At 35.1% G+C, this 22,038-nt stretch overlaps 1 protein-coding gene across 1 annotated transcript in view; it reads right to left on the bottom strand.

Annotated features, from left to right (window-relative positions):
• The window catches only part of GPC5 (glypican 5), a 1,125,293-nt gene that overhangs the window by 877,626 nt on the left and 225,629 nt on the right, over positions 1-22,038 (bottom strand). The window contains exon 4 of the mRNA XM_006913808.1: positions 17,176-17,309. Coding sequence (XP_006913870.1) covers positions 17,176-17,309 — 134 coding nt within the window. The remainder of the gene's footprint in view (positions 1-17,175; positions 17,310-22,038) is intronic.

The raw sequence follows: 22,038 nt of genomic DNA, 5'->3' as shown, positions 1-22,038 counted from the left end.
TAAAGCCCTAATCCTCAATGCGACTGTATTTGAAGACAGGGCCTTTACAGAGGTAAGTAAGCTTAAATGAGGTCACATGGGTGGGTCCTACTCTGATATGACTGACATCTTAATGAGAAGGCATGCCAGGGGTACACATGCACACAGAAAAGGCCATGTGAGGACACAGTGAGAAGGTGGCCATCTGCAAGCCAAGGAGAGAAGCCCCAGGAGAAACCAAACCTGTCAACACCTTGATCCTAGACTGCTAGTCTTCATAACTGTGAGAAAATTAACTTCTGTTGTTTAGGCCACCAAGTCTGCGGTATTTTGTTACAGCAGCCCAAGGAAACTAATACAATAATTAAAGCATTCGAAGTAGGCTAATAGACATCATATTTTCAGTATGATGAGCTAAAGAGAGTGTGAAAAACTGGAAGAGGAGAGTCTCAAAGAGGAAAATTAACAGTTTCGTTTGTGTGCATGCTTGTTTGAATAAGGAAGAGATCTGAAAATGTCTGTGTGTGAAAGGAAAGGAGATAAGAAGAGTATGGTATCATTAGCTTGTTCCCAAATATCCTAATTCTCTATCTTGTGGACACAAAGCCTATTTGAGGTTAACTCTGGTTATGTGACTTGCTCTGGGTTCTAGTAATTATATGCAGAAGTAATGTATGTTCTTTCCAGGCTTCAGCTTTAAGGACCAATGTGGCTTTGCCAACTTCTGTTTCCCTCTCCTGTGAAGAGAGGCAATATTTCTCATGTTGGCTGCTCTGTCATGCAGGGGTTTATTAAAGCCAGGAGAACTTGAACAGTGCCCCCAGCTGGTCTTAAATGGGCATAGATGCTAACAAAAACTTTGTTCGCCTAAACCAGTGTGATAGATTGGAGTTATTTGTTACCACATCATAATTTAGTCTCTTAATTGATACAAAGATAGCAAAAACAAATTAATAATTGATGGGTCCCAAATTCTGAAAAGGAGAGAGAACAGTTACTAAAAGCAGGGAGAGAGGTTATCTTGGGAGCAAAATTCTCTGAGACTAACATAATGGAAGAAATTCTAAGTGAATGTTGAGATAAGGCTTGGTTTGTGAGAACAGAAATTTGAGGGGAGATCCTACATTGGAACTCTATATTGTGTGGTTTGGCAGTTTTTAGGCCACAGGAATTGAGAGTAGTATGCAAAAGGTGGATACATGAAGGCCAAGGGGATCTACATTGGATACAGAAAAAAATAATTGGTGGGAAATGAAGGAATTAAAACACTAGTAGCCAGAGTGAGGTGAAACGATTTATCTACCACCACAGAGCCAATTAATGTTGATCCTATTACCAGAATTCACACTTCGGTTCTCAGCTCAATACTTGGTCTACTATACACCAGCCTCCCTTTCCAGGTCTATATGAACTGTCTCAATGAATAAAATATTAACATTCTTTGGATGATTCAAAATTTAGGTTGCTGGGAGGGTGACTACATCCATACAACTATTTTTCTACAGTTATGAGAATATTTCCAGTTAAAATTAGGAGTATAACAAATGCAGGGAGATGTTAGGAGTTCCAGCTAATTATCCTTGAGGGGCTGTGTTACATATGCCAGTTTTTCATCTTGATTTTAAAACATTTCTAGAATACAGAAATAAATACAATTATAAGAGTAACAGTTTGAAAATATTTTTTAAAAAACAGGAAAACATTATTTGGCAGAATATTTATTCAAAGCCAATATATCAGGGCCACATACAGATTCATAATTTCTCATTTGGGCTTGCAACATCTAACAAATGACATCCCGGCCTCTAGTTTTACACACCCATCTTCCGTTCACCACATGTCCCATGCTTTAACAAGAATTAGCTTAGAAATCAGCCATATCATTTTCCTGCCTTAAAATTCTAACAATTCAGGTCAAATGTGTTCGCACGGCACGTAATCTCTCCACTCTTTGCCCCTAGCCAGTCCTCCTCCATTCCCCTCACACGTCCAAGCCAAAACCCACACACTTATATTGCGTAAGATAGCTCAATATTTACTGGATAAGATTCCAAGTTTAGCACATGCAGTTTCCTCTACCTAGAATTGCCTTTTCCTCCCACTTCACTTTTCTCAACCTTCTATCCATCCTTGAAGATCCAGTTTAAACCTCGTCTTCTCTCTAACCATTTTCCTGACCCGCCTGTGCAGCTCTTGTTGGTTCATCCTATTTCTCGCATAGCACTAGGCGTCTATTTTACAGATTGGCTATTTGGTATTATCGTTCCTCTATTTATATGTCTGCCTCACTGATTAGAGGGCGTGTTCTCTAAAGGCAAGAGTCATGTCTTCTTTACATCTCCAGGACTTGGATCATAGTTTGATACCCAAAAAGCACTCAACAAATTCTTGTTGAATTGGTCCTAGATTCAAATTTAATTTGTAACAGCTTCCAAAATTAGAAGTTTCCACAAGAAAAACATTTTTAAAAATGATAATGATAATTTAAAATCCTTAAAGAAAACAGTCGACTTGGAGAACTTTAAATTAGGAGAAATATCACAGAGACCTTGCCGGTGCATTGCATTAGAAAATGGAAGAAACCTAAAGGGCAGGACCACAAGCTGTGTCAGATTCTACTAAACAGGCTCAAGACAGATTATATATGTGACGCTGAAATTAATATGTACTGACACTTTAATATTTAGTCACAGTGCTGTGTAAGATAGCTATCATAATTAATACATCACAGATAACACTGTATCATAAGAGTTAAAAAAGCCTTAGAGGTCATCTGTTCTAATAGCTCACTGTCCTAACTGCACTTTAATCATTACTAAGAAAACGTGTAAACCATGCGCCTAAATTTCTCCCTCAGACTTTCAGATTTATTGGTCTGGAGTAGGACCCAGGCATCCAGGTTTTTCTGAAAGCTTCCTACAAGATCCTAATGCGCAGCCAGGGATGGGAGCCAATGATTTAGTCCAACTCTCCTATTTTATAATTAAGGAAAATGAAAGCCAGATAAGTGAAAAGACTTGAGACAAGTGACAAAGTTATTTAGTCGGGCCTTTAGTCAACGCAGACCTCTTTGTTTAATTAATTAATTAAAATTCCATCACTTAACAATGGCTGATATTGGATGTTTGATTAATCAAAGTTGAATGAATCTTTATATAGATGAATATTTCCATCTGTTTTTAAATTTTTACAGTTATTATCACAGTTTTACCAGAATACACTTATTATTAGATCGATAAACTAGAAAGCAGATACATCACTTCTTCCTGCCAAAATCTGCACTTAGAAAGCAAAATGTTTAGACAGGATTTATCTGTATATGTCTACCAGTCTGAATGGTCTGGTGAAGGAAGCAGGGAGTGGGGTAAATTCTGATCACTGGCTAATGAACAGCTTTGTACACTGTGCTAGCACAGCAAAGAGGAAAAAAGCTGTAGCACAATTGCTCATTCATAGCTTATAGCCTTGTCTGCCCTGAGCTTACTGAAGGAAAGAGAGAAACATGGACCAGCATAGTTATTGCTTCATTGCTTCCCATGCCCTTGAGGCCAGCAGTACCAGAAAGGTCTCCTGATATGTCACGTGGCCAAAAAAAAAAAAAAAAATGAAACTCACCTTGAAATTGTCATGTTATGGTGTCATAGGAATGCCCACTTACTATTGTAAAACCAAGCAGCACTTCCAATTGGCTTTACCATTGTAGTTGACTTAAATCATTTTCAATGATAAAAATAACGTATCTTTTTCTGAGTAGCAAAATAACTAAAAGGCACCCAAAGAACAAGTTAATATCTGTCCCTCTGTAGTTTTTACACCCCTCCCTCCCAAGATAACCAGTGTTAACAGCCTGGTGTGCTTTCTTCAGCTTCCTCTATGTGTACACTAATAAGTAACTAAAAACAGAAGATATAGAGATGGTCTGGTTTTGCAAAACTCAGACCAAGTTACACACACGTGAAATTGGCTTTTCTCACTTGACAGTACATCATGGAGCCCTCTCAGGTTAATAATTTCAATCTTACTTATCTTTATATCACTGTATAGTAGTCCATAACCTGGATATAGCAACGCTAGCATAATCCATCAAAACATTCCACTAAGGCAATTTACACTTTAACTTATAAGTCTGATGTTTCTCATGCGTATGGTTTGTGGAGTGACAACCATGTGCTTCAAACTCCTTATCTTCTAAGAGCTGTTTTCACTTAAGCATATGGCTCTGATCTACATTTGACTTTGCATTTCATTTCATTAGACGTTGCTGGAAACGGCTATGTTCAAAAGGCACACCATTCAATCTTATGTCTTCATCTAATGGGAACTCGTTTTAATTTAAAAACGTTTATAAACTGTCATATATTGCACTTCCCTTCCTTTTTTCCATTGAACACAATAAAAAAAGAGACTATTTCTAATTTTGACCAAAGTTAACTATCTGGACAAGTGTTGGAGAAGAATCTTATTTTCAAAAGGAACATTTCTCTGTGGATTGTCTCAGACCACACATTTCTTTATTTAATGACACGTATTGATTTTTTTTTTTTACCCTAAAGTCAGTCCACACATAACACAGAACCCAAATTAAAAGCAGTGCCTCACACACTGTTTGAAAATATCTATAGAACAAAGGTCAAATGTGCAGTTTGCTAGTTAATGGCTTGAGGCAAAGTTAAGGTTAATGTGGCACTAATGAGCAGGCTCACCCCTGTAGAGATGTCTGACCACAGTTGTCAAACAGTAGACTTTTAAAATGTCACTCCTTGCTCAGCAGAGGAAATGTATAATTACATGTTTCTAGATAAGATCTATTTTTCTCTTGCTAATCTGAATCTATATTTAATCATTTTACTCTACTCTCAACTAAGTCACTTTATTTGACAAAATATTTTTATAAATCTTTAGAACAAAAAAATATTTAGATTTCTTTTCTATAGCAGTAATAGTTCTCATAAATGTTTGAAAATACTTAAATTTATACAGTAAGATTGGCTATAGGGAGAATTGAAATTTACTTTCCTGGCTGTTTTTTATACAGACTTTGTAATGCATGGAGAGATGGGAAGAGAGAGTGAATATGACACTAAGAAGTAATGCAATATGTGGCACCAGGCACATTTATCACAAACATAAATGTGTTTCAAGCACATTTTACTCATATTTGATTAAAAAGAAAAATGCTATTTTTTCTAAAGGAGTAACTCAGAAAGTCTGCTCTCTGAACCCCACCTGAACCCACTGCTCATTAGGGAAGCTGTGACCTAAAGATCAGCACCATTCTCAAAGGGAAGGATTTTTTTTTTTTTCTGACTAAATGATTCCAGGTTTTTTCCTCCTGATAGGAAGTCTTCTTGTTCACGTGGCATGATTTCCCCTCATTAGAAGATTTACTGTGCTTTCTCTACAAAGCTGAAGGAGTTAAGATGGGTGGTAGGTTAGGGAGCACCAGAGTAAGTAATGGGAAGGAAAAATGGAAAGGAACACTGATAATATGCTAATATTCTTAGATACCTTTTGCAGAGGCTTCTTTTCTGACAGGTACTGCATGTCTGACACTCTCTGGTAGTGATTTTACCCTAGCTCTGAGCTGGACATTCACAGTCATCTATACAATTAGTATAGACACCTCTATTCCCCACTTTTCGGTAATACTCCAAACCCAACACATTACCATTTAATGTCCCAATAAAAAGCACCCTTTCTGAAAGCATCCTCCTCTAAAAAAGAGTGATTTAAACCTGATGTCAAAACTTGGTTTTCAAAACCAGCTCTCATCTCATTTACCCATGTTGTAAAAATGTACCTTAAAATGCACTGACTCTGTTCTCCATTAAAAAGAACTTTAAACAAAGACATTAGCTCATTTATAAAAACAAACACTGGACTAGGTTCTAATATTTAAAGAAATCAGATAGTATTAAGGAAATTGAGCATCCATTCCAAAAAAAGATGTGATATAGTATCTCCTACCTCATAACTTTTTATTTTAATAAAAATATGCAATTTTTTGTTCAGTTCTATAAACTTCAGGAAGCAGGCTGTTGGTTTTTCAATAGAGAAAAATTTGAGGACATGATGGGGTCAAGAACAACCACAAGGTTAGCCAATATTTGCAAATCTAATGATTCTAACACAGGTCATTCACCCAAAGAATCATTTTGAGTACCTATATTTTGAAATTCAGCATTTTAGGTAAAATCTTGAATATTACTCTCTTTTTGCAGTAAGATATTTTCTGTTGTTGCAAACATTTTAACTATAAATTTCATGACTTAGGGGACAATAGAACAAATTCTGGACAATATTTCCCTTTCTTAGCATTAGCAGGTGATTAATAAAATACTTTCCCTATATTAATCTGCCAATAAAAAGGCTCTTCCTTATTTGTTTTTTTCCGTTTTCATTTTGTGATTTCAATCAGCTATTCCTGGTCACTTCCATCCATGAACTTATCTGATTGATTAACAACATTTTTCTTGCTTGTATTTTCAGTCACTGTATATCTCTGACTGCTAATCCTTATGTTCCTGGACTATGGTATAAAGATAGAGTTAGGGTCAGGAAATCTATAATAGGGTTCAGAGAAAATGAGGTATTTTAGTCCTCGATTTTATTTCTATTACTCTAGTAAGTTTCATTTTGGGGAAAAAAATATTTTAAAATCTTATATGTGAGCCAGGTATTACTGTATTCCTAATTTCTGGTGGGTGGTATAGAATACTACTGACCAGGGTTGAATAATTTATAATACCTTTTACTGGATAACATCAAATATTTTCTATGTGACAGGAAATAAAGTAATGCATTCTTCCATTATGATTGTTCGTATATCTGTTCATATAAGCATTTACTTACACTGGAAATGTAGACAAACCAAATACAACAAAGATTATAAAACCTTTGGGTTTACTCAGTTTGCAGGACCTCAAAGTTGTACTGGTCTCCTGACAAGATCTTTGCTGAAGAAGGGTAAAACGAACACAGCAAAACCAGCACCTTTACCTATTAACATTCAAAAGTCATCACACAGAATGAATCATATTTTTGAGATACTAGCTCGATCTTAAGTTCGGTGACTCTATAAATATGAGCCTAAACAAAACTCATCATCCTGAAATTGCCTTCAATTTTCCATCAGTTGCACTTCCAAGCAAAAGATTCCACATGTGATTCTAGAGAGCATGGTGTGCCCCGGAAATGGTTAATCTAAATTTGTGTCTTGGAGTAAAGATAGGAGAAAAAAGCAGTGCTTCTGTCAAATGATATAATCCACTCTGGAAACATATTTCTTCTTCTTTAAGGACAACTAAGGAGGATTAGGTACCTTTGTCATTTACATTCAATATGCAACTGAATAAAAATACAAATGCCTCTTGATGCTACATGATCCTCATTTTCCCCTATTATCTCTATATATCATTTAGACACTTCCAGTGCCATTGATAGATTTAAACTGACGAAAATGTTCTTTGCTAAGCAAACCAAGTGAAAGTGTTTCATACTCTTGCTGTAGACTGAGCATACAAGATGTTCTAAATACAATTAATTTTGCTACCTTAGTAAAAGAAATGAGACTTACTCATTATCTGATTTAGACCTCATAGATTCTGCTAAAAATTCTGAAATAACTTTTATACATTCCTATAAAAATCAGCAGTTTCAATATGACACCACTTAAAACCTTCCTCACCTCTTCAAGAAATAGAGTGAAAAAAAAAATTCGGGGCTGAATTTGAGGTTCTTTTCAAAGAAAAAAGAACAGAAGATTCAATTTTTGTGAGGAGAAAAAGGAAAGAAGGAAAACATACTCTCACATATATTTGACAGGGAGAATTTCATTCACAGTTCTCTTAGTGGAGAGATATCTGGAGCATATAAACGAGAAAACCCTACAGTCATGATTATAAACACCACTGAAAATTCCATAGCTCATCTAGCAAAGCTGCTACTGGGAAACAAAGTTTTTGAAGAATCAGTTTGAAAACTATCCAATATAAAGGTCCTTCTTCCTATGGCTGAGTAAGATAGATAGATAGATAGATAGATAGATAGATAGATAGATAGACAGACAGACAGAGACAGACAGACTCATTCTTTCCGTAGAAAGAAATCTGGGGACATTTATTTCTCTCACATTAATTTAAAGTTGATAGCCTTAGTATTACCAATGTTGCAAATTAACTTGAGGACCGAAGATTATAGGCCATTGATGTAACTTGAAGAGATTAGAATGTCATGCTCCCTGAAATAAGCCTATACTCATCTAAGCAAGCTAGCTATGAGAGTTCTAATTACAGCCAGTGATAGCCACCTAAGTTTTCTTTCTAGAATTTTCAGAAATTGTTACCATCAAGACAAAAAGTGGGTATCTGTTGGATACCACATGTGTATATAGCTACATTTAAGACCAATCACAATTTCAATTTCTAGTTTCCATCAAATACTTGAAGCATCTCTCTTTTCAACACAAGTAGTATTTAATGTTACTTTAATTTTCCAACGTTTGGATTTAGTTTCAGATATTTGATGAAATGGTCATTAATTTTTCCATGAATATCTGGAAAGTAAGAGCAAACTCAGTTGTAAAGACTTTAACTTTGGTTTTAGGTGGTGCAAAATGCTTTTCAATGCACAAAAATTTGTGTGTATTTGTTTATGAACTTTCTTTTTCTGAGAAGTTTTTATCAAATTCTCAGTGGGATACCTGACCCGCAAAGGTTAAGCACCACTAGCCTAAACTTTTGCCATATGTTTGTTCTGCCTTCTGGCATTCCTTCTTCCTGTGCGCCTGGTTTTTGACCCCCTGGGCTCCTGCTCTTCATTATTCATGTAGGTCTTGAGGTTGGCCTGCCTTGTAGCTCACATTACCTCAGTCCTGCTCTGGCCTGGCCTCTCGCCCCCTAACCAAAGCCTGGCCTTGGCCTGCTCTGCCCTTGGTGCTTTCACTACCACCACTCACTAAGTACTGTTTCAAATTAAACAGAAATGTTCTCATTGAAGGGAACACGACTTTTATTTTAGTAAATTTAACTTACAGGTAATAAATAATAATGGCACCTCAAAGAAGCATTAACTTCCTTTTGGAAATAAATTAGAAATTGCTCTCTCCAGTGCTATAAATGATATTAAATTTTTCTCAAAGTGTTAATTTTTTCCTGATCTATAGATATATTCATTCACTGAGTATGTGTATATACAATTCATCATTAAGCCCAGAATGTCAATACTGATTTATCTGTATAAACAAGCGCACACATCGAGAGTGCTAAATAAGGTTTAACTATGCAGCTATAAATTCATGCATTTTAAGCTAAACTGATGCTGTTCAATTTAGCCTTATTTCACCTATCTTGGCAATAATGCTAAATAATATTGTGTTCTTTGTTCAGTATATGTTTAAATTTGTTTCTATGTTTCACTAATTTTTAACGACTTCCCTGCGTTCTTTTGGGATGTACAAGATAATTAATTTGCTTTCATAGACAGTCACATCTGGAATCATAATCATGTCCTGACTCATTGCTCTCCTTAAACTACACAATTTCAATTGTCCTCTTTAGTTCCCCACTCTCAATAAATAAAAGTATTAATGTTCCATGTGATAAAATGGAATTGCCTAATGATACAATATTCCAATTAAGTTCTAGAGAGAAAACTGAGGAAAACAATAATTCATAAAATAACTTAAATTGTATTTTATTTCAAACACTAAAAATCCAATATTTCTAGAAATGCTCCTTTCCCCACATTCGCATCAAAACATTTTCTAATATTAAAAATATTTTATTTTTATGAAGCACCTAAGAGAGTCTCTGTTACCCCAATACACACCTATGCATACAGCCAATCCCCTTAATTGGTGCATTCTTACATGAGACGCTTGGCTAATTGGAATGCTGGCTGGAGAACAGATGGGGCACTGGTGGTGAGACTCTCTGTCTTAATTTATTGTCCCGGGGTTTTCTAATTACCCACTTAATTGGCACAGCCACACCACTTTGAAATAATAATGTACAGCTAATTATCACCGATTTAAGCTTGCTAATAGCTTATTCTTACCAGCTAACTTCAAGAAATCAAGCAGAGAGCAGAAACTGCCGCAGGGAAATCACTCTGCCTGCTCTGGTTTAGACAGCTATATGAGTGCAACGTCCTTTACAACTGGGCTGATTTGGTTCCTGCCCCAGAAGACTAAATAGTGATGCTTTGCTAGATTTGTAAAGGAGCAGTAGCTCTTCTTTGCCTTTCTCAACTTTTGGAGCTCTTTGTAACTGGTATGTATCAACAACTCAAAGTCTTCAATTAGCAACTTATTAATATGCTACATAAATAGAAAAAAATAGTATAGAAAAATAAGTACAATCACACTCCAAAATATAATCAAAAGAATTCAACACTATGGTTTGGCTCTCCTCCTTCAAAGCTAAAAGACATATACTCCATGAGCAAGCTTAGCACAACTGTTAGATCCGAGGATAGAATTTATTAAGGAAAACTTCCTTCTTTAAATGTAAGAAATAGTGCAAGGAAAAGGCAATGTATTACACAGAAGGGTTCTCTATGAAATAAATATAGAGAAGGAAAGAGGAGAATATACCAAAAAAAAATGAGTTTTTTATAATCTTTTTTAGGAACTTGGGAATTATAGAGAAATATCTACTTTAGGACAAGATACTATACTTCTTCCTTACTTTACTCTTATCCTGCATTTATTTTAAGTACTTTTTTAAACATCTCCAGGTCAGGTTTCCTAGAAGCAGTGCCTAAGACAGGAATTTGGATGCAGCTGATTCATTCAGAAACTGCTCTTAAGAGAAAAGTAGTGAAAGAAACGAGATAGAGTGGGCAGGAAAACATTGAGTAGGGATTTGGTCTTGGCTTCAGCCAGGCTCCACAGGGAGTGCTGAAGCATGAAATCACATATTTGGTCTCACCACCATGAGTAAAGGGCAAGCCTAAACCCCCTGTGTTAACCAGGCACTGCCTATGTGCTGCTGCCAAGGGGGTGAGGCTGGTATGAATTCACCCCTCACCCCCAGGTAGATGAGATAGTGTGGATGAGTCTCTAGGATGAGTCCCGACAACACTTCCTCTCGTGCCTTTGTGCAGCCCCTCTCCACAGTGAGTACAACTGACCTGTGCAATCTATAGGATACCATAGAAATGACACTGTGGGACTTCTGTGGCTAGATTATAACAGACACTATAGATTCTGCCTTGCTCTCTTGGCTTGAGTGCCTTGAGAGAAACCAGACAAAATGTTGTGAGCAAACTGAAGCAGTCCTATGAGAGGTCAATGTGACAAGAAACCAAGGACTCTTGCCAACAGCCATATGAGAGAGTCATCTTGGGATATGATAACTCCAGTTCCACTGAAGACTTCGGAGGACTCTAGCCCATCCGACATTTTGAAAGCAATCGCTAGGGATCCTGAGCCAAACCAAATTCCTGGCCCCTAGAAGATTGCATAATAAATGCTTATTGTTGCTTTAAGCCACACTAAGTTTTAGAATGCTCTGTTAGGTAGCAGTAGGTTAACAAATACAAATGGCTTCTGTTTGTTGAGGGCAATTCCCAGGAGAATAGGGCAGCTGTGTGTTACCAGCAGCAAGGACAGAGCATCCAGGAGGCAAAGAAAATGACCAGGTAAAGGCATGTGAGTAGCATTCCAGTGGCATCCACTACCTTAGTTTCCAGTCATGTTAAATGTTTCCATTAAACCCCCCACACTACTTACACAGTAGAATGTAGGCTTAGACCTTTCTGATTTTAAACAATGGTAGCTGGCAACAACCTAGAATTCTAGTCCTATTGAAAATGTTCTTCGAATATGAAGATATGTTCAGACAAACAAAAGCTGAGAGAATTCATCACTAGTATTAAGCAATAAAAGATATACTAAGGCTAAAACAAAATGATTCAAAATGGATATATGAAACTGGAAAAAAAAAAGAGCACAGAAAGAATAAAATAGAAGTAATTATAGGTAAATATGCACTATTTAAAAACAATAACAATGACTTGGGGGTTGTTAAAATGTTGGTAGAAATAAGGTATTCGTTGACAAAAATAGCACAAAAGATAGGAAGAGAGTAATGGAGTGGAGCAGTTTTAAGATTCTTATATTGTTCAACGAAGAGGTAAAAGTTTAACTGATAATAGATAGTAAAAATTAAAAATGCATACCATTCTATGATAATCATTTAAAAAAAAAAAAAAGAAATGCTAATCCAAAAAGCTATGAGGACAAAAAATAAATAAGTACCTGCTTAACTCCAAAAAAGGTAATGAAGAATTAAAAAAAAAATTTAAAAAGGGTAATGAGAAAACAAAGAACAAGACTGTAGCCTTAAACTCAAGTACTTCACAATACTATATACTACTGTAAAAAAGGAGCTAAACGTTCCAATTAAAAAAATAAACATTGATTAATCATCACATAATAACTATTGACTGTACAAAAGAAGAAAAAAGTAGCTATTATATTAAGCTATAAAAACAAATTCTTTTGTTACACAATTTTAAAAAAATAATTTATATTGGTTTAAGTTTATAGAAAGTAGTTTCTACTACAGGTATTCTCATGAGAATTGTTCAAAGTAAATAATGAAAATATAAGAAAAGCTGTCATAGATATAATGCTAAATTAATAAAAATCTAACTCAGGAAATGTTATTTTTTAACTTCACTTTTTAAAGAATTGTACAAATTAGTGGTTTTGTTAATGATTTGGATAGCTCAATTAAAAATCATCTCTTTGCCTTTGTCTTCTTTTACAATAAACTTTCGCTTTTAAAAATTAACGCATTATAGTAGTAAATCCTAACAAGCCAACAACTCTTCTTGGAAAATTGAATTTTATCTCTATCTAATCACTATATCTACTATACATTGTAATGAAAAATTATCTATGATTAGTATATAAAGTGGCAAAATAAAAGAACATTGAAAAATTGAGTATCACTAGCTCTGATGAAAATTTTGACTGAGGGAGTCTTAACTATATTTTTTCATTAGAAAAATGTGATTTAAAAAAACACTTTTCATCTAAACTTTAAAATAATAGTATATGTGCGTGTGCACATGTGCGTGCATACACACCTCAAATACACACATTTTCTCTGGTACAGAAAATTAAATTAAGCAGAATTCTCAATTCCTGGCATACTATCATAACTTAGCCTTGAAAAAGAATATTTATTTAGTTTATCACCTCATTTTTTTCTTCATCATCCCCTTTCCTGTCCTTTTATAAATAACCATTTTAATTTATTTAATGTAAGTACTTTGCCATATCCTTTTCTCAAAAAACATATACTTATTTTTATGTATTGGTTTTTAATTTATAAAAAATGGTATTACACTATTATTTCATTCATTTTAATAGTTTCTCTCTATAATTACAATGATTTCTTTTGATACTAGATAAAATTTTTTTTTTCTTCCGACTGCTTCATAATGTTCCAAAGTCTTACATTTCACTTTTCCATTTTTCTTGTTATGGATATATAGCTTGCCTCTAACTCTCAGCTACCATAAATATTTAAGAATGCCTCATATTGATACAAGGAAGAGTTTTTCTAGGATACTTCTTAAGAAGGTAGACAAGTGCATAGAGTACATGAGTTTTACCAGGTGCAAGCTCCCTGCCAGAATGGCTGTACGAGGAGTATACCATATGATCATCCATGTAGAAATTCTAATCTTATCAACTGACCTACCATTGCAATGGCGCTCAGAAAAATGGCCACATACAATATTATAAACATATCTTTGTTTGAATCAATCTATTTATTCAATGTAACTCCAATCACAATTCAAGATTATAAAATATATTTGAAAAATAAATTCCACAAATATCTAAGAAAATGTTGAAAAACAAGCGTAAATAAAGGGGCTTACAAGATTTTACAAAATTCTTCAAAACAAAAACAACAATAGTAAAATAAAAGAATATCATATCCCTGGGGAATTGCTATGATTAAGGCCATCATCAAAGACATGAAAAAATGTCATGGTGGTGATCCTAACACTTCACCGTTCACTTGTTTGCCTGGTCTATGTACACTGAGGTAGACTTGGAGAATGGTTTAGCTTATCAAAAACTGAGTTAGAAGGTGATTACAATTACATTCTCCTTTGTATATTGTGTCTGCTAGAGCAAATCGAAATATGTCCCGCCACCTACCATCTAGCTAAAACTTGAGCAAATACGTTATCTCTTTATCAATCAGTAAAGACAATTAGAAATATTTCACTTTCAGCTGGCACGAACTCCTTCACTATTAAACCCCAGGGCAATTCTCCTACTCCATGATAGACAGGAGCCTTGATCATGGGAGCATCCTTCAGGACACCATGCTGATAACATATTGATCACATCATCCTAGATGCCTTGGTAGACATGTGTATGCCTCTGGTGGGAAAAAATATTGACATTTCTAGTGCTTGACAATTCAGCAGGGTTTCTAAATGTCTAGAAGTCTAGCTCTTATTGGGATTTTCTTCTAATATTAAAGGCAAATTTCTGCACTTACGATGACTTAGCACTCAGGAAGAGGCACAGTGCTTTTAGGGTCCATTTGCATATTAAATAAAATATGTTACACACTTGGGTGTGCTGTCCTAACCAATTTATAAAGTAGTCCAAAAAAGCTTTTGTATGAAAAAGTTCCTGTAGCTTGGTGTTTTGTAAGCAGCTCTAATGTTTAGTCCAGATGACCCAGCTCATCCAGTCAATGGTGCCTGAAGTACTGGTGGTCAATAAAGACACTCTACAGAGATGGAAAAGCCCCTTTTGAAGACTCATAGAATAACGATCAAGAGTTTTAGAGTAAAGTCATTCCTTTTTTTGCTCAAAATTGTTTTGTTTGTTTGGTGGGTTGGTGGGTTGATTGATAGGTTGGTTTGCAAATGGGTGCTGATAGAAACTTCATACTTGACCATGAGCTAGCAAGTGACTCTGCAACCTGAGATGCCCATGATGAACTAAGTGCTATGCAGGGGTCTCCAATCCCTGGCCAAAGGACTGGTAATAGTCAGTAGCCTGTTAGGAACCAGGCTGCACAGCAGGAGGTGAGTGGCAGGCAAACAGGGGAAGCTTCATCTATATTTGTAGCCGCTCCCTAGCACTAGCATCACTGCCTCAGCTCCATCTCAGATCATCAGGTATTAGATTCTCACAAGAGCACCAGTCCCTGGTGCCAAAAAGGTTGGGGACCACTGTGCTATATGATCTATCATGCTATAAGATAACGCTTGCATAGAAGCACTATATCATCAAGTGAAAGTGATCTATTAGAAATTAGGCTCAAGCTGGTAGAAAAATTACAAGATGCATGGACAAAAGCCCAGACTCGCTGAGCACTTATTCCTTCTACATTTCCCCCACTTACTGCAATTGAAATTCTACATTTCCCCCACTTACTGCAATTGAAATTCATGGGGAATTATCAGTTAATGAAGCATACATAAAATTCGGGTTGTTTATGGATAGGTCTGCTCAATATATAGGCGTCAAGCAGAAATATACTACCACAGCAATTACACTCCATTCAGGAGTAGCAATAAAAAATTTGTAAAAATGAAATGCTTACGTGGGTTCCTTTGCAGTATCTCTTGGTGTTCACTTTGCATGGCATAAGACTAGCCTGTGAAGGATCTACCCTGATTCACTGGCAGGTCAGGGACGTAAAAATAATGAGTTTGCAAGACTGGTTACAGGAGGTCTATTCAATGACCAGAATAGATACTTATAAAACTTTCTGTTCACATGAGCCCCACATTGTTCTTGAACCATATTTTATTATTTCACTTGCATTGGCTTAGTTTTTTGCTAGTAAATAAATCATGTTAAGTGTTGGATTGTGTTTTGGTTTTCCAATAACTGGTTTGTTTGTGTGGTGAAACAGATATTTCCCTTAAGAACTTAAGATCTTCCCTACCTGGGTTTTATTGTAAGAACCACTCTACTCAAAGTATACTGATTTCTCAAAGGTAAGAAATGTATGCTGATCACAACAGATGTTTATAGAGAAAAAGAATAGCTACTTCACATGCAAAAGGCTAATTTCTTCATGCCATAGCAAATAACCAGCAATAGCCCAGATCTTTATCCCACACTTATAATCTATCTGAGAAGAGAATGAGGCAATTAGGAGTGGAGTACTGTCCCAAAAGCAATGAAACTCATTTTTCATTACAGAGAGTAAAGCTATATAAAATACTGAATTCTCTATAAGTTATTATTAGAAATAATTGTTTGAATAATTAAATGTAGGATTATGAATTTTAGTTCACTTCAAAAACATGCACTGAGAATCTAGTATTTGCCAGGGCATACTCTGGTCAACTGAACACAAAAATAACTAAAATAATAGTTTCCTCCAAATTTAAGACTTTTTCAGTTTAATTGCCAATTACCAAGCAAAGGAACACAAATGAAGGCTTTGATTTAACCTGTGAAATAATGATGGGCACATTGTTAGAAATGTGAGCTATAAAAGTAAGCCACTCGATGCTTATCATTTTGAATCAACAGACAGCCATGTTCAGCATTTCAGGTAAAAGGTATGAAAACTTCTTTATATCAATTGTTTTTTTTAACAGATGCTTAACCTTCAATAATATTCATCGCATCATTTACCTGTATACTCTTTTGGCCTTACATTGTCCTATAGAGTAGCCACTAGCTACATGGAATTTAGTCAAAATTAATTTAAAAATAAAATTAAAAATTCAATCCTCAGTCATACTAGCTACATTTTAATTCCTTTTATTGTGGTAAGAACACTTATGAGATCTACCCTATTAACAAATTTTTTAGTATACATTACAATATTGTTGACCATAAGGAGGAAAAAATGGGGAATTACTATCAATGGGCATAAAGTTGCAGTTAAGCAAGATGAAAAAGTTCTGATCTGCTGTTCAACCTTTTAAGTGCACAATGATTATATATGCCTAGGACCTGCCATATTGTATTATAGAAAATGTCCCTTATCACAAACAGTTGCATTGGTCTCAAAAGTTCAACCTATCTTCTTAATGGAAAAAGGAAGAACCACTGAATTTTAAAGGTAATTAATGTTGATTTTTCAAAGGTGTATTTTGTTCTACTTAATTGAATATATTCTGTTCTGTTGTAAAATTAATGGCTTACTTTATTTTCTCTTTCTGGTTGTAAAACAAATGTCTTACTTTCTTCTGCTGGCAAGTGTCTCTTCACCGTTTCTTGGAGAGATCTTCATTCCATGCTTCTCTTTGCTCCCATTAAAAGAACAACGGGGGCTTTGTGTGGGTGTTCTGATTGGACGGCCACAAATCTTATTTACCTTACAAATAGAAAATATTAAAAAAAACAGTTAGAAACCATACTCTGGTCTTTCTGAGAATGTTTCATTTACTAGAAAACAAACCAATGGCATGTTCTTACTTACCGCTGAATATTAATTCTTAAGACATATGCTTGTCAATTTTTCAAATAGGGAGAATCAAATTATCTCTGCAAAATGACAACCATAATAAATTGATGCTATATGCATTTATATAGTTTGTATGTATTCAAGTATAAAATATATAAATAAAAACATATATGCAAAATCAGAGAACTATATTAATAAAATAGCCTGCTTGTATAAATAAGACTACTTAACAAAACTGGATATTATTTACACTTTATATTCATATGTATGACTAATCATATACTTGTACTAATTTTTTAGATGAAAAAAATGCTATTGAATATGGTCCATTTCTAAATTAGTTCTAAAATTAGTTTTCTTCTTGAGGACTTTTCTTAGAAATAACAATGAATAGGTTTATATGAAGGTATTTTGTAATAGTTCTATATCTTATTCCTCAATATTGTTTGATTTCAATGGTGTTACTATAATCTCTTTTTAAAAAAAAAAATCATTTATCCCAGCTAAGAAATTTTATTTATTAGACAAAAACTTCTAATGGCTATTGAACAGAATCACAAAATACCAGACCTGATATTTAGCAAATGAATCTGACAGCACTATATAAGTTGAATGAGAAAGACAGACAGAGAGAGACAGAGAGACAGAGAGACAGAGAGACAGAGAGATCTATGAAAGACAGGTAGACTGTTAAAGACCCCTGAACTAGTCCTAAGGAAAGAATATTTTATTCTGAACTACAGTAGTGACAGTGTCAATGAATAGAAGGATTTATGAATTACATGCCTAGAGAAAAGTAAAACCAATAAGGCTAAACCCAGAACACTGACAACACTAAATACTGGCAAGGGTGTGGAGCAACAGGGACTGTCATTCATTGCTGGTGGGAATGCAAAATGGTATAGCCACTTTGGAGACAGTTTGATGGTTTCTTACCAAAAATATATATATATATATATATATTTTCCTGTCATATAATCCAGCAATCACACTCCTTTATATTTAGCTAAAACAGTTGAAAACTTACGTCCATACAAAACTTGTACGCAGATGTTTAGAGCAGTTTTATTCATAATTGCCAAAACTTGAAAGCAACCAAGTTGTCCTTCAGCAGGTGAACAGATGGATAAACTGTGGTATATTCAGATAATAGATTATTATCCAGTGCTAAAGAAATGAGCTTTCAAGCTATGAAAAGATGTGGAGAAAAGTTAAATATCTATTACTAAGTGAAAGAAGGCCAATCTGAAAAGGCTACATATTGTATGATACCAACTATATGGCATTCTGAACAAAGCAAAACTGTGGAGACAGTTAAAAGATCAGTGGTTGCAAGGGGTGGGGGTGGGGGAGGGATGAATAAGCAGAGCACAGAGGATTTGCAGGTCAGTGAAACTGCTCTGTATGATATTATGATTGTGATTACATGTCATTATACATTTGTCCAAATCCGCAGAATGTACAACACTGAAACTGATCTGTGGAATCTGGCTGATAATGATGTGTGAATGTATTGTAACAAATGTTATCACTCTAGTGAGTGATACTGATAATGGGGGAGGCTATGCAAGTGTGGGGGCGGAGGCTATATGGGAAATCTTTGAAGGTTCAGCTCAGTTTTGATGTGAACCTAAAACTTCTGAAAAACAAAGTCTATTTTGAAAAAGAAAATCAACAGGGCTTAGCAAATTACTGAGAGTGAGAAGTTAGGGAATTGTTAAGGCCATGGTGTTAAAAGGCTCAAATTGAATTTCTAAACATTAAAGACTGTAAATATATTAGCAAAGTGCTAAAATATTCATAAAAAAGGAGAAAAGTATCTTCGTTGTCAATAACTCCTAGTAACAAGAACCAAGGAAAGATGATGTAAATTCATGGTGGAAATGTTAAGAATAAGATTCAGTGATGCTATCAGACGTTTTGAAATAGAAGCGTAAAAGGGCAACAGACTGCAATCATGGTCCACTGTGACTAGCCATAGGCTCTAGACAAGTTACGGTGCTATTATGAATCCCAGTTTTCTCATCCCTGAAACTTGAGAAAACCACTTTGCAGTTATATGTTAAGGGAAATCTTATCTCACTCCTAACCCTCACTCACCTCCCAGGTTGGACCTAAGACCACATCTACTATTAAATATGTTTCCCAGGAAGGCAGATGGAGAATGGCAAATACCAATCTCATAAGATCTTTATTCCCATTATCATCTTTGCAATTTTCTTTTAAAAATACAAAAGAAAATGTACAAGCCATAGCCTTATAAGTTATCTTTGATTATATTCAAAGGTAGGAACATATGTAGCCAATTCTAATAAACACAAATAAATTTTTGAAGCTCTTATATATGTTAACCTGCTGTCAGGAAGCTCTACTTCACACTTTACTGAAAGAGAATGGGAAACCATCTGTTGCCAGCACATTAGCCTTGCACCTTAGCTCCTAAGGTGAGTCAATTTGGGTGGCACATTTCAATAACTAGCACCTTTTGCTACTGAAAACCCTCACATTTAAACTTTGACAATTTTTCATCTTTGACTTATACTGCAATTTCTTCCTTATTCTCCCTGGTCTCATCTGTTCATTCTCCTCGGCAATCAGTCTGAAGTGTCTTGGAAAAAACTATTTTCCTCCCTGATGCTTATCCACTCCTGCTTTAAGTTCCATCTCTGGCTTCCCACTGATTTTCAAGTTCCCACCTCACCTTAAAATGACTCTTTTAGTTGCTCCTAACTTATATAATTTCTCCCACTCTGATCGAGTATTTAAGAACTTCTTGTCACTTAGCATATAAAAGTATAAACTTCTCTGAGAGCCTCCAAGTGTTTGTTCATTCAGTCTTATTCAAATCTTCAAATCTTGAAAGCTTTTAGCTAATACTTCAAAAAGCTTTATAAAGAACAGCTCAAATTGTTCATTTTCATTTAATTCTCACAAGCAGAGCCTTCATTTCTTTTGTAATGATCCTTTTAAATATTTATTAATAAAAAAATTGAAAAGAAAAAATGTTTCAAATATTATCAATTGAAAAGCGACAAACATGGAGAAATGATGAGTGTTCATTAAGCAGTTCAGTTCAAAGGATGAGGCGAAGGTGGACTCTACATCACTGAGTCTGTAACAGGTGACATTAGACTTATAGAGCTGAAGTTTTGTAGAAGATATTTCAAGCCAAAGAAGGAAAATATTTTTACGTAAAGGCTCACCTAGTAAGTGGAAGAGGCTATGTACTATTAAATCCATGTCTCTTTAGGCTTATCAGTGGTCTTACTATTCATATATTCATATCTACTGTGAAGCATTCACATTATGTAAGACTCAGTTCCTATGTGCTCTATACAAACAAAATAATTTGTATTGAAAATGATCTAGATATATGAATAGCAGATAGAATCCCATTTTCCCTATGTATGTGGAAGCAGATGAGAAAAAACATGGCAATTATTCCCTTCAAGATTCCAGGGAATTAATAGAGGTAGGGAGAAAGGAGGAATTACAAGGATATTAGACAACTTGATTTCTGACCTGGTTTAGGAGAAAAACCAGAACAATTTATTTGTGGAAAGAAGTTAGTTTCCCATGATACACATTTCCCAAGTTCCAATTCTGTGAAATAGTAATGGAAGATTTTACTTTCTTCTATAAAAATCCAGATAAAACTGTGAAAAAGAAGAGTTGGTAACTTCTTCATCTAAAAACTATCACAACAAAATAATTTGATCTGATCAAATACCTGATTTACAGAATTAGAAAAGCAAGGCCGTGTCAGGTTTCATTATAAATTTTACAATTAATATATATTACATGTTCTGGGATTTATGAATCCTCAATATTTTCTCCAAATAATTAGATTTTCAATATAAAAATGCTTTTCATATTGCTACTGGTTTGTTGCACTGAAATCCGTGGTTCATATCAAAACCTTTCTAATCCACATTTATTATTAAAAGTTCATATCGAAATATTTAGAAAATGATATTTTGGTATTCCAAATACCTTTTAAAAGTTATTAAATTTTAATATCACCTTCTTCAGTGTTTTCCATCTAGGAAGCAATTGATAAATATTGGTTTTAATGATATTATAACTGCATATCGAATCTCTATAATGGTTAATTTTATGTGCCACCTTGAGTGGCCACAGAATACCCAGATGAAACATTATTTCTGGGAGTGTTTATAAAGGTTTTCAGATCAGATCAGCATTTGAATCAGTGGACTCAGAACCCTGCCCTCTCCAATGTGAGTAGTAATCATCGAACCCACTGAGGCCTGAACAGAAGAAAAGACAGAGAAAAGAGGAATCCTCCCCTTTTTCTCCCTGCCACATGGCTTGAACTGAGACATGTCATCTCATCTTCTCCTGCCACAGACTGGGCTTCATGCCATCAGATCCCCATGTTTACAGGCCTTCGGACTCATACTAAATTGTACCACCAGCACTCCAAGGTGTCCAGCTGGCAGACAGCAGATGGTGGGACTTCTGAGGCTCCATAATCATGTTAGCCGATTCCTTATAATAAATCCCTTTTTATACCATTTGAGCCAATTCCTATAATAAATATATATCAAAATCAATATATATATCTCCCATTGGTTCTGTTTCTTTGGAGACCTCTGGCTAACACATGCAAACCCCAAAT

Source organism: Pteropus alecto, unplaced genomic scaffold (genome assembly GCF_000325575.1).
Source record: "Pteropus alecto unplaced genomic scaffold, ASM32557v1 scaffold72, whole genome shotgun sequence".
Classification (NCBI taxonomy): domain Eukaryota; kingdom Metazoa; phylum Chordata; class Mammalia; order Chiroptera; family Pteropodidae; genus Pteropus; species Pteropus alecto.
This window is presented reverse-complemented; position numbering and strand designations above follow the sequence as displayed.